Raw genomic sequence first — 12,660 nt, 5'->3', positions numbered from 1 at the left:
TCATCCCCCATGTCAAATAGCCTGTTGATACTCACCGTTGAGGCGCTCTCATGGATAATGTCAGCCAACCCTTGCAGGCCTGCTCTAGTGAGAGATTCGATACCTTCAAGGGGAGGGGGAAGGAACAACCAAAAATAAAAGTCTGTTTTGTTACTGGAAACAGTTATCATGGCGATACCATTTGTCGCTGTATAACTGTACACTGAATGAATGAAGTAATCATTGTATGATTGAGTGCCAACAGCTGATGGGGCCTGTATGTATCATAGCAAAGGAAAGACTCGCATTTATATAGCGCCTTTCACAACCTCAGGACGTCCCAAAGCACTTTACAGCCAATGAAGTACTTTTGAAATGTATTCAGTATTGTAATGTAGGAAACGCGGCAGCCAATTTGCGCACAGCAAGGTCCCACAAACGTCATTGTGGTAATGACCAGGTCATCTGTTTTTTTTTTAAGTGATGTTGGTTGAGGGATAAATGTTGGGCCAGGACAGCGGGGAGGACTCCCCTGCTTTTCTTCGCAATAGTGCCATGGACTCTTACATCCACCTGAGGCGCCAGACGGGGCCTTGGTTAAACGTCTTATCCAAAAGACGGTACCTCTCATCGTTCAGAACACCCGCAATACTGCATTGAAGTCTAGATTTTGTGCTCAAGCCTCTGGAGTGGGGCTTGAACCCACAACCTTCTGACTCAGGCAAGCGTGCTACCCCTGAGCCACTGCTGACATCTCAGTAATAGTTTGGAGGCTAATTTATGTGGAATTTCACAACAAGGACCAAATAAACATTTTTTTCAAGATGTGGAATGGAGCATTTATTGCTATCATTTTTGGGTAACGCACCCTTGAAGTGCATTACAAGCCAGTTGAGATAATGGGCCAGAATTCGCTGTCAAAATAACGGTGAGGCTAATGGTGTTGTTTAGGCGCAAAAGGTACAGCAACTTCAGGTGAGGGGCAGATGGTCGGTTAAACCCATAACGAGATGCGCCACTCCGCCGTTAGCTTCGCGAAAATGGCATCTCGCTGTCAGCCTCACAGTTGAAATGCATTGAATGGCGTGAAGTTGCTGTATTTGTGCGGTAGATACGAACTAAACTCGCCTCGGAAAGTTAAGTTTTATCATTTCAAGCGTAAGTACCCATTTAACGACGTGATAAGTGTTAATTACTGGCACTGAAAATTAACTACTACAAAGTCTCATTCCTTCAGGTATTAATTGTTGTTGGAGATTTTAAACTTTTCCTTTCTGCCCTTTTTTCTCTCTCTTAATCCAATCTTTCTTTCTTACCCCCTCTATTTCTCTTTCTGTACCTGATTTGACATTGAATTCACCCACTCTAATTTACTTTTCCTTCTCAGCCCTTGCGTTGTTAATCTCACAATCCTTCAATCTGATCAGATTAGTTAAGGAGATACACAGTTAAGTCCAGCCATGTTCACTCGGGTCCCAGATGCCCTGATTCCCTCGCTGCGATGTTATCAGCTCGCACTTTCAGCAACTTGCCACGCAAAAAATGTTAAAACCTAAACGGACAAGTCTAACTAGCGGCAGACTCCAGCCACAGCAAATTATGGCCCTATGTCGTTATCCAGCAGTGGGCACCGTGGATGGCAAACTCCCCTACTCAGGACCAGTGATTCTTCTCACTCAAATCTCCTTAGAAACCGGCATTCTCACTTCCTCCGGGATTTTGTTTTGGGGTGTGCGTAAAACTAGAAGATCTCCCGTGGTTTACAGTATGTTGGGAGGATATGCTGTTTTATAACAAGAAGAGTGTTATCAGCAAGATGTGATGGGGAAATTGATACAGGAAGTGTAACACGGAGTATGTGCTGTACACAAAGCTTTTATGTAAATAGATAATAGAACCGCAAAATTTTCCTGCTCAGAAACTGCCATCAAGTATCAGTATTTTCCTCCGCGAGACACCTGGTCTAATGCCACTCTCCTGTTCGGTCCTATACCCTTTAATTTTCCTCTTTTTCGAGTAGCTACTTAATTCCCTTTATTTAAAAAAAAAATTTCAAAAATTGAGATGCTCAAGCTTAAATTGTAGTACATGGGCAGCAAATCGTTTTTGGACGTCATGCTGCACCAAATCACTTGCTTACTCATAAATGAATCATCTGTGTTGAATTGCAGACTCTTGGGTTTTATGTCACTGTTAGATAAGTAGCAGACCCTTTTATAGATTCTATGAGCAGCACTAATTTTTGCCTCTGAATTGCTCATCCACAATTTCTTGTCCCCAAAGCTTGACTACACTAATGCTCTGCTCCCCAGCTTCCCAAATTCCATTCTGCTTAAGCTGGGAACCATCCAAAACTCCACCTCCTGCAACCTATTCCACATGAACACTCACTCATCACCAGCCTCCAATGACTTTCCATCGCCACCAAGTCAAATACAAAATCCTTGCATTTCATCTGCACTGTTATGTACTGAGTATTATTCAAATAGTAACAAACGATTGTTGGACGCAGTTACACAGATGTGTGTCTAGCAAAGGAACCCTGTACTTAATAGATCCTTCCCTCTCACATGTGCAAAGCTAGTGACATGTTCAATGTGAAAAAAGAACAATTGGGAGTTTTGCTTGTGTGCCAGTACTCCAACAAGCAGCGCCAATTGGTGAGCTGCTGATCCTGGCTGTGCTGTGCGTGGGGCGGAGAAGGGGCTGAGCTGAGCTGCAGATATTTTCAGGCCACAGAAAAGGACATTTGAAAGATTACTTTTCCCCAAGGTGCTTTTGAACACATTTTCATGTCACCTGGCTCAAGAGGAGCCTCAAGATATGCTTCCAGGCAACATGTGTTCAGCCAGAAAATGGTCTGTAGCACTGGGAGAGCTGCAGAGGAGAACACCCAATATAACAGACACAATTACAGAATTCACAAGCCTCAAACAAAATTGGAGATTAGAGGAATTCCCCCCCCCCCCCGCCTTTACAATAGTGGACATGTGAAACAGACTACCAGAAAAAATAATTAATTCCGGATTAGTTAAAACCTCTAAAAGGGATCTGGACCAAGAATTTGCAAGAATGCCTTCTCATCGGGCTCTATCCCTTGCCCTTTAAGACTCCCATTGTTACACCTACCCGTCAAAAAAAACCAAGAAAAGCCTGTGGTCCTCTCCAACTTTTGTTTCCTCTCTAAGGTTCTTGAACACGTCATTGATATCTAGCTCCTTCACTCTATATTTGAATATTTGGCTTCTGCCCTACCCACAGCACTCAGACAATCCTGGCCACAGTCCACTGACGACATCCTTTGTGATTGCAAACATGGAACAATATTCCTCTTTGTTCCTCTCTGCACATTTGACATGATTGACTATTCCATCTTCCTCTGTTGTATCTCTGATCCACTTGCTTTGTTCTGCCCTTGCTTGGTTGTGCAACCTGTCCCAGTGCAATCGTTACGCCTGCAATGGTTTCTCATCACGTTCCTCTCCTGTCGCCTCAGGTGTACCTCAAGGATCCATCCTGAGTTGCTACTTCCCCTCATCCAGGAGCAGCATCATCTGTAGACATTGGATCACTTTTCATATGTACATTGATGGCATCTAACTCTAGAACCTCTCCACATTTGGTTCCATGGCTACCACTGTGCTTTCTGACTGCTTATCTGACATCAGTTGTGGAGAACAGTAACTTTCTCCTAGTCAATTTGGCAACACTGAAGCCGTGCTGTTCAGCTTCTGTCAAAACTCATTGAAATATATAAGATTCTGAGAGGGCTTGACAAGATTGATGCTGAGAGGTTGTTTCCCCTGGCTGGAGAGTCTAGGACTAGGGGGCATAATCTCAGACTGAGGTGAGGAGGAATTTCTTCACGCAGAGGGTTGTGAATCTTTGGAATTCTCTACCCCAGAGGGCTGTGGATGCTCAGTCGTTGAGTATATTCAAGGCCAAGATCGATAGATTTTTGGACACAAAGGGAATCAAGGGATATGGGGATTTGGCAGGAAAATGGAGTTGAGGTTGAAGATCAGCCATGATCTTATTGAATGGTGGAGCAGGCTCGAGGGGCCGCATGGCCTACTCCTGCTCCTATTTCTTATGCTTCCTGTGTTTCTTTTTAAAAAAAAAAAAAAAATCCCATCCCTTCCTCCTCCATGAGGCTGAAGCTGACCATGTGCAACTTCAGAGTCCTCTTTGACCCTGGGCTAAACTTCAAACCATATATTCTAGGCACCACCAAGGCGGCCATTTCTACTTCCACAGCATCACCTGTCTCTGCTCCTACCTCATCTCCAATACTTTTGAAATGCTCATCCACAATTATGTTGCCCCCGGACTCAATTACACCAATGTTCTCCTCCCTGGCTTCCAGAATTCCATTCTGCTTAAGCTGGAAACCATCCAAAACTTCACCTCCTGCAACCTATTCCACATGAACACCCGCTCATCGCCAGCCTTCAATGACCTTCCAGCCTTCCATCGCCACCACAACAAATGCAAAATCTTTGTCCTCGTCTAGTTTCTCCAGCTTTCTTAGGAGTGTGCCCTCTGCTTTTCCATCTCTGTCCTCCTTTACATTCTCCCCCTCCCCTCTCTTCATTCCATTTGTAACTGGAGAGCCTACAGCTGTCTTGGCTCTGCACTCTGGGCACACTCTTGCTAAGCCTCTCTGCCTTGCTACTGTATCTCTTTCTTTCAAAGCATCTTCAAAACCTGTCGCTTTGATTATGTCTTTGGTACTATCCTCTACAGCCTGGATTTTAACTCCGGGCGGGTGCAAACTGTCTGGCTTCATTTTCATGCCCTCGCCCTGAACACGCATCTTTCTCTAGTTTCTCTCCTATCTCCTTTCGTGCCCTCTCTGAGCTCATCTTGTCCATGAGACCCACCTCCTGCTCCCTCAACCTATTCCCACCAAACTGCCGACCACCCAACTTCCCTTCCTGGCCCCCATATTAGCTGATATTGTTAATGGCTCCCTCTCCTCCGGTACTGTCCCCCACCTCTTCAATTCTGCCGTCATCACTCTCCTCTCAAAAAAAAAAAACCCTTGACCCCTCTGTCCTTGCAAACTACAGCCCCATCTCCAGCCTTCCTTTCCTCTCCAAAGTCCTTGAACATGTTGTCGTCTCCAAAATCTGTGCCCATCTTTTCTGCCACTCCATATTTGAATCCCTCCAATCAGGTTACTGTCCCTGCCACAGCACTGAAACAGCACTTCTCAAAATCACAAATGACATCCTATGTGACTGCGACCGTGATAAACTATCCCTCCTCATCCTTCTCGACCTGTCTGCAGCCTTTGACACGGTTGACCACACCATCCTCCTCCAACACCCCGTATTTATGTAACCCCCCCACTACATCACTACTCTCAGGAGGTCTGTAGACAACTCCTACCAGAGTCTTGCACCCTTTGCTGTTCCTTAATCTACCCATACTCTTTCCACTGCCCGGTCACTCTTACTGAAATCCCTTCTTTCTACTGTGGTAATTGTGGTTTTTTAAAATCAATATGGCCGTGCACCCAAACACCCCATCTGCATCTCCATTCAGCTGGTCGCAGAGTGGCTTTCACAGAGGCTCGAGAGCAGTTTGCTGTTTTATTTTCTCTCCTACGTCAAGGCCAATGACTCCTTCCTGTGGTGGAGTTCCACAGGTGCCAGGTACCTCAACCAATTGGCTATTATTCAAGTGGCTCTACCTGTGAGTATTGGCGGATTATTTAAACGCAGCGAGCGTCCCGGCCAAGATTGACTCTACACTTGCCTGAGGTCTGCACACGGGCATTCCAGGCTGCTGGGGGTGGGAGGGGGAAGAGATAATGGTTGGTCACTGGATAGTGATCAGGAATGGCACCCACTAGCTGCCTTTCCTCTCCCGTGTGTGGAGGCACGTTGGCCAATTGTAACACCCTGGCATAGACCAGCAATCAAACGTTGGAGCTTCCCATTCTCTATGATTCAGCTATTCACTGGATATACTCGCTGAACCATTGAGGGAGCCCTGGAGCGCAAGTTGGTTGCCTGCCTTTTGGTGAAGATCGGGTTCTTTGGAAACCATTATTCAAGAAGGGGAGTAGGGAAAAACCGGGGAACTACAGGCCAGTGAGCCTAACATCAGTGGTAGGAAAATTATTGGAAAAAATTCTGAAGGACAAAATTAGTCTCCACTTGGAGAAGCAAGGATTAATCAGGGATAGTCAACATGGCTTTGTCAAGGGAAGATCATGTCTGACTAATTTGATTGAATTTTTTGAGGGGGTGACTAGGCGTGTGGATGAGGGTAACGCAGTGGATGTGGTATACATGGATTTCAGTAAGGCCTTCGATAAAGTCCCCCACAGGAGACTGGTCAAGAAGGTACGAGCCCATGGAATCCAGGGTGCCTTGGCACTTTGGATACAAAACTGGCTTAGTGGCAGAAGGCAGAGGGTGATGGTCAAAGGTTGTTTTTGTGACTGGAAGCCTGTGGCCAGTGGGGTACCACAGGGATCGGTGCTGGGTCCCTTGCTGTTTGTGGTCTACATTAATGACTTGGATATGAATGTAAAAGGTATGATCAGTAAGTTCGCTGATGATACAAAAATTGGTAGGGTGGTAAATAGCGAGGAGGATAGCCTCAGTCTGCAGGACGATATAGATGGGTTGGTCAGATGGGCGGAACAGTGGCAAATGGAATTTAACCCGGAAAAGTGCGAGGTGATGCACTTTGGAGGGACTAACAAGGCAAGGGAATACACAATGAATGGGAGGACCCTAGGCAAGACAGAGGGTCAGAGGGATCTTGGTGTGCAAGTTCACAGATCCCGGAAGGCGGCGGAACAGGTAGATAAGGTGGTAAAGAAGGCATATGGGATACTTGCCTTTATTAGCCGAGGCATAGAATATAAGAGCAAGGAGGTTATGATGGAGCTGTATAAAACACTGGTTAGGCCACAGCTGGAGTACTGTGTGCAGTTCTGGTCGCCACACTACAGGAAGGATGTGATCGCTTTGGAGAGGGTGCAGAGGAGATTCACCAGGATGTTGCCAGGGCTGGAGCGCTTCAGCTATGAAGAGAGACTGGCAAGATTGGGTTTGTTTTCCTTGGAGCAGAGGAGGCTGAGGGGGGACATGATTGAGGTGTACAAAATTATGAGGGGCACAGATAGGATGGATACTAAGGAGCTTTTTCCCTTCGTTGAGGGTTCTATAACAAGGGGACATAGATTCAAGGTAAAAGGCGGGAGGTTTAGAGGGGATTTGAGAAATAACTTTTTCACCCAGAGGGTGGTTGGAGTCTGGAACTCACTGCCTGAAAGGGTTGTGGAGGCAGGAACCCTCACAACATTCAAGAAGCATTTGGATGAGCACTTGAAATGCCATAGCATACAAGGCTACGGACCAAATGCTGGAATATGGGATTAGAGTAGACAGGGCTGATGGCCGGCGCGGACACGATGGGCCGAAGGGCCTCTATCCGTGCTGTATAACTCTATGACTCTATGAAACCTCTGAGCGACTGATGCTGATGATGGGTGACAAAAGTGGAAGATTACTTAATTTCTCAACAGTAGCACTTGTTTTTTTATAAATAGTGTGGGGGAAGAGAGGAACAGTTTCCTGGATGCCAGTGCTAAGTTGGAACAATGTTTTTGTGTCGGCAGGTCTGATTGGCAGCTGTACCAACAGCAGCTACGAAGATATGGGCCGTGCAGCTGCCGTGGCACAACAGGCACTCTCCCACGGTCTGAAGTGTAAGTCACAGTTCACTGTAACGCCAGGCTCAGAGCAGATCCGTGCTACCATCGAGAGAGATGGATATGTGAGTACACAACCGCAATTCTGTTCCCAGCGAACTTCAATGAAACCCATGATATGTGGCCTCCGAGATTTTGCCCACCTATCTACTTAAAGCAAATCTTTCTCTTGCCTCCTTCCCCCGCTGTCCTCAATTTTTTTTCCCCCGCACAAAGGCACAGACTCTTCTTGGTGTACAGTTCCACATTATTCTTCCAAGTATCAGCCTAGACGATGAGTGTTGGCCGAGTATTCATCCTATTGAGGGCTTCACAACAGAGTCTGATCCCATCCTCTCCTACACTCCCCAACAGTTGTTTCCCTCCCCCCCCCCCCCCCCCCCCCCCCTAAACTGATGGTGATGAAGTTAGTTGTAGTGTTGTAGTACCAGATTGGGCCTCCAACCCTGAGACTTAGTGCTACTCTTGGTAACTTTTCCCGCTAGGCCATTGGAGGAGCTCAGTTGAAATTTCTAATGGGTTCCTTCATAAATTTTGATGCAATAAATTCTGCATTAGGTTTAGTATAAGATTTAAATGTTGCACGTGTTCAGTAGGTTTATTTGTGAACGGTTAACCTGGCAGATGCACTCTGTGGTTGGTATAAAAATTGCAAAGTGTTGCATTTTATGCTGGTGAGATCACTGCCCTGGATCTTAATAGTTTTGTCTTTTGTTCTCAAAGGACTTGTCCATTGTAGTCACAAATTAAATCTCAGTTGTTCTTGTAAGGTTATTTGTTCAAATTACAGTGTTCAATGGATTGAGAGGATATTCATGCAGAAAGGGGGAGAGAATGTAATTTTGGTGAATTTAGAGTAGATTCGGGATTCTTCAACTCCCATTCCACAATTGGGTACTAAAGCACTCAACAGCCCTTTGGGTTTTTAAAGTGGGCTCTTGGATGTACCTCTCAAGGCTGAGGTATACTGACTCCAGATGACATAAGTTGGCAATTTACATAATAAATTATGATTTAGTCTCTAGACCCTGGGGAAGGGTGGGGGTGCGTCTGTGGTGGGATCCATGAGGTCGTCTAATTTCTATCCATTGGATTTCTACCTTTTTTCTGTATTTGTTGACTTACTAACTCATAATTTCTGCTTTATAGACTAAAGGTCTGCAGTGATATTGTAGCTTTCCTTTGAGTAGTTGACGCAGTCTTTTGAAAGTTAGCACGGGGAGGGGATGGGTAGTGGTGTCTGAGTATGTGTCAAGATTTATAGAGCTTTCCCCCTCCCCCACGCCCAACACACACAAGTTGGAAAAACACTTATCCAAATCCAACCACAATGACATTTGAAATGGTGATCCCAATTATGTTCATTGCTGTTCTGAATGCTCATCAGCAGCTGGAACTGATACAGTTGGTCTCAGCATCTCTGGGTAAGAATTACATTGCTGTACATTCAGAAACAGGCCATTCGGCCCAACAGGTCCATGCCGGTGTTTATGCTCCACAGGAGCCTCCTCCCACCCCTCTTGGTCTAACCCTAAGGCATAGCCTTCTGTTCCTTTCTCCCTCATGTACTTATCTAGCTTCCCTTTAAATGCATCTGTGTTGTTTGCCTCAACTACTCCTTGTGGTAGTGAATTCCATATTCTAACCACTCTCTGCAAAGAAGCTTCTCCTGAATTCCCTACAGGATTTATAAGTGACTATCTTATATTGATGGCCCCTATTTTTGGTCTCCCCCACATGTGGAAACATCTTCTCTATGACTAACCCATTGAACCCCATCATAGTCTTAAAGACCTCTATCAGGTCACCCCTCAGCCTTTTTTCTAGAGAAAAGAGCCCCAGCCTGTTCAGTCTTTCCTGATAGTTATAATCTCAGTTCTGGTGTTGGGGAATTGTACAATGGTCTTTACCGAGTAACCAATGGCGGAAAGTGCAGCTGTGCAAATGGAGGCTGAGAACAGACTCAGGCTCCGGTGTGGTGCCTTCCACAGTCCAGCAGCTTGTTGACGCTCACTATCCAGGCTCTTGCACGAATAATGGCCGTTTGGGGAAAGGTGCTGGATGACGTCTTGTCACCTGTGGAACTTGCCCCTCCCCGAGTCTGCACCTTCAGGAAAGGGGAGGTGAAAAAGTTGGAAAGAAAATTTAAAAATAGAATGCGAAAGAATTTTAATCCTAATTCTTTAGAACTTTTATTTTTAATCAGGGGGCTTGGCTCTTTTTAAAATGTTATAGGTAAATATTGATCCACAGTGGATGATTAGGGATAAACTGTGATTTTTGGTTTTGTAGGTGTGTGACAGCTATGACTAATTGAGCCCCAAACCTGCTCAGGACCGTGTGCATATTTCACCCCCTTACTGTCACTCTCACAGTCCAAGGCCTGTGTTTCCAGCCGCTGAACAGCTTCCTAAGCCTCCAATATGGCGAGCAGGAAGTGCGCACACATTTCCAGCTGGAAGTGCGCTGCCCGCCCTATTGGATAAGGTGCATGTGCTGGCGTTAAGAGCGTACTTCGGAAACGTTTAAAGGGGGAAATCATTTATTCAAATTAGGGTCCCGTGCGACTTGCAGGACCCATTCTCCGATTTTCGAACGCCCCAGTGCTTCACTCGCTGACCTCAATCAGCACAATTTGGCGCTAACCAGCAGGAAGGCCCACTTACCCGAGTGTGGAGTTGGGAGGAGCATGAGTGCTCCCTCCTGGTTCCACATTAAAAGTACGCAGGCTGGTCTCCCCAACCACCAATCCCCCCTCCCCGAGGCCCGATCTTCCTCCCTGGCCTCTTTATTGGAAACATAAAGAAAAGAATGGAAACAACCTTAACTCCCAGCTCGTTCAGTGTTCCTCAGTGGGACAGGTTGTGAATGGCGGTCGAGGTATGTGGAGCCACAAGCTTACTGAAAGAACAGTTGAGGGGCAATATTATGAACTCTGCTTTAGGGAAAGAATTGTTTCTGCATTGTGGAGCTTTACTCTGAGGAGGTGCAACAGGCTGATTGGATGATAAGACATAGATCTTCTCCCTGTTTTCCAGATTTAATATAACTTTTTGTCTTCACAGGCTAAAATCCTGAGAGACGTCGGTGGGATTGTTCTCGCTAATGCGTGTGGGCCCTGCATTGGACAGTGGGACAGGTAGAGGAGTTGCACTTCAATTTTCTACTCACTGCACTAAACATGAGGCCACATCAGAAACTAACTTATCTTCCCACCTATTGTGCTGACTGGTAAGCATTGTGTATAGTAAGTGCAAGGTGGGTCCAAGTTGGGGTTTACTCAACGAGACCCAAAAAAAACAGCCTCCAGCCTTCAAAGCACTGAGTCTGTGAGGTACTTGAGTGACATAATGTGCAATGTGGTTCCTTTGCACTGAATCGACCACCATTCTCTTGGTTTTCAATAATACTAAATGTCATTTTTTAGATTGGTAATATTTATGGGCTCTGTTGGCACGTCATACAGATCAGAAAAGTCCCAGGTTCAATCCTTGAACCATGCTTGATCTTAGCTGGGACAGCATTGGGCACTAAAATTGGCATAGGGGGAGGGAGGGGCAAATCACCTTGGGTTTTCAATGCTGATTACTGTCCAGCAACTCCTACTGGAAAGTATGTGTGTTGACATTGGGTTGGGCTTCACTAAGATGCCCCTCTTCACAGTTGAATAACCTGCCAACACTCACTGTCTAGACTCCCACATAAACAACCATTACTCAAGATTTCTTTGAAGTGTTGCCGGCAGCTGTACCTCAGCAAGAATTGGTGGCGTCAGGGGAGAAGAAAATATAAAGCAAAGCTCACCGAGATATAATCAGATGGCTGATGAATTTAGGAGTTGTCTCACTTAATCTATGATGATGGAGATAGGCAACACATGCCAGAAGGTGGCCAAATACCATTAATTTTAATGCTAACAGTGCTACTTTAATACTTCCTGTAAGTTAAGACTCTGCTAATGAAAGTAAGGCTGCAGCCAGTTAATGTGCTGTAAAGCAGAATTGCACACCACTTTGATTTGACTCTGGGTGAGCAGGGAGGAGCTATGGAGCTGAGACAAGGTGGGAGGGAATTGAGGGGCAACCCAATTGAGGCTATTGGTTCCACTTACCTGATTGTTGACAGAACAGAATTGGCAGAGGCCTGGGTGCAGGCTGTCTGCCTGGATGCTCAGTTTGAATTGGTGGTACTCTAATTAGATGACTTGATTGATCTGAGGTGAATATTTGAATAAAATCCCCTTTGACTAATGTCTTCAAACTGTCGTTTTGCCTATTCTTGACCGCAACTTACTTTTGTCTTTTTTGTTTATTTCCACTCAAGACGGGATGTTAAGAAAGGTGAAAAGAACACCATTGTGACCTCCTACAACAGAAACTTCACTGGCCGCAATGATGCTAATCCTGCCACACACGCCTTCGTCACGTCTCCCGAGGTAAAATCCACAGGACACCTCGCCGTATGTTTTAGTCTTTTGTGATGGAAGCACATCGCCCTCAATTCTCTCCCTTGCTCCACTTGGTTGTGACTGCGTGCTCTCAATCTCCCAATAAATGGGAGGATGCTGGTTTCTGCATTCCGTTCATGATGTGTTTCTCATTTCAAACACGCTCTACGGGCAAGCTGCTTCCTGAAAGGTGGGGTTGGGGGGAGGTGAGGGACAGGCAAGGGGGAGGCAGACCTGTGGACCGCCTAGCAGTTGGTGAGAAGATGGCATTGGCAAAAGATCCTGATAAGTCAGCCCATCAGGGGATGGTGAAAGCTATTGAGGCACCTAAAGCAGAGGAGTTAAAATGGAGAATGAAGTAAAATAAAAACACACAATGCTGGAAAACACTCAGCGGGTCAGGCAGCATCTGTGGAGAGAGAGAAAGAGACAGTTAACCCTTCAGGTTGATGACCTTTCATCAGAACTTTCATCTAGTTCTGATGAAAGGTCATCAACC

At 45.8% G+C, this 12,660-nt stretch overlaps 1 protein-coding gene across 1 annotated transcript in view; it reads left to right on the top strand.

The window, feature by feature from the left end:
* Positions 1-12,660, top strand: part of aco2 (aconitase 2, mitochondrial) — a 54,824-nt gene that overhangs the window by 28,087 nt on the left and 14,077 nt on the right. Inside the window, exons 10-12 of the mRNA XM_067974638.1 lie at positions 7,622-7,779; positions 10,780-10,853; positions 12,038-12,149. Coding sequence (XP_067830739.1) covers positions 7,622-7,779; positions 10,780-10,853; positions 12,038-12,149 — 344 coding nt within the window. The remainder of the gene's footprint in view (positions 1-7,621; positions 7,780-10,779; positions 10,854-12,037; positions 12,150-12,660) is intronic.

The sequence above is a fragment of the Heptranchias perlo genome, chromosome 40 (genome assembly GCF_035084215.1).
Source record: "Heptranchias perlo isolate sHepPer1 chromosome 40, sHepPer1.hap1, whole genome shotgun sequence".
Lineage (NCBI taxonomy): Eukaryota > Metazoa > Chordata > Chondrichthyes > Hexanchiformes > Hexanchidae > Heptranchias > Heptranchias perlo.
The sequence above is the reverse complement of the archived record's forward strand: the minus strand, read 5'-3'. Positions and strand labels throughout refer to the sequence as shown.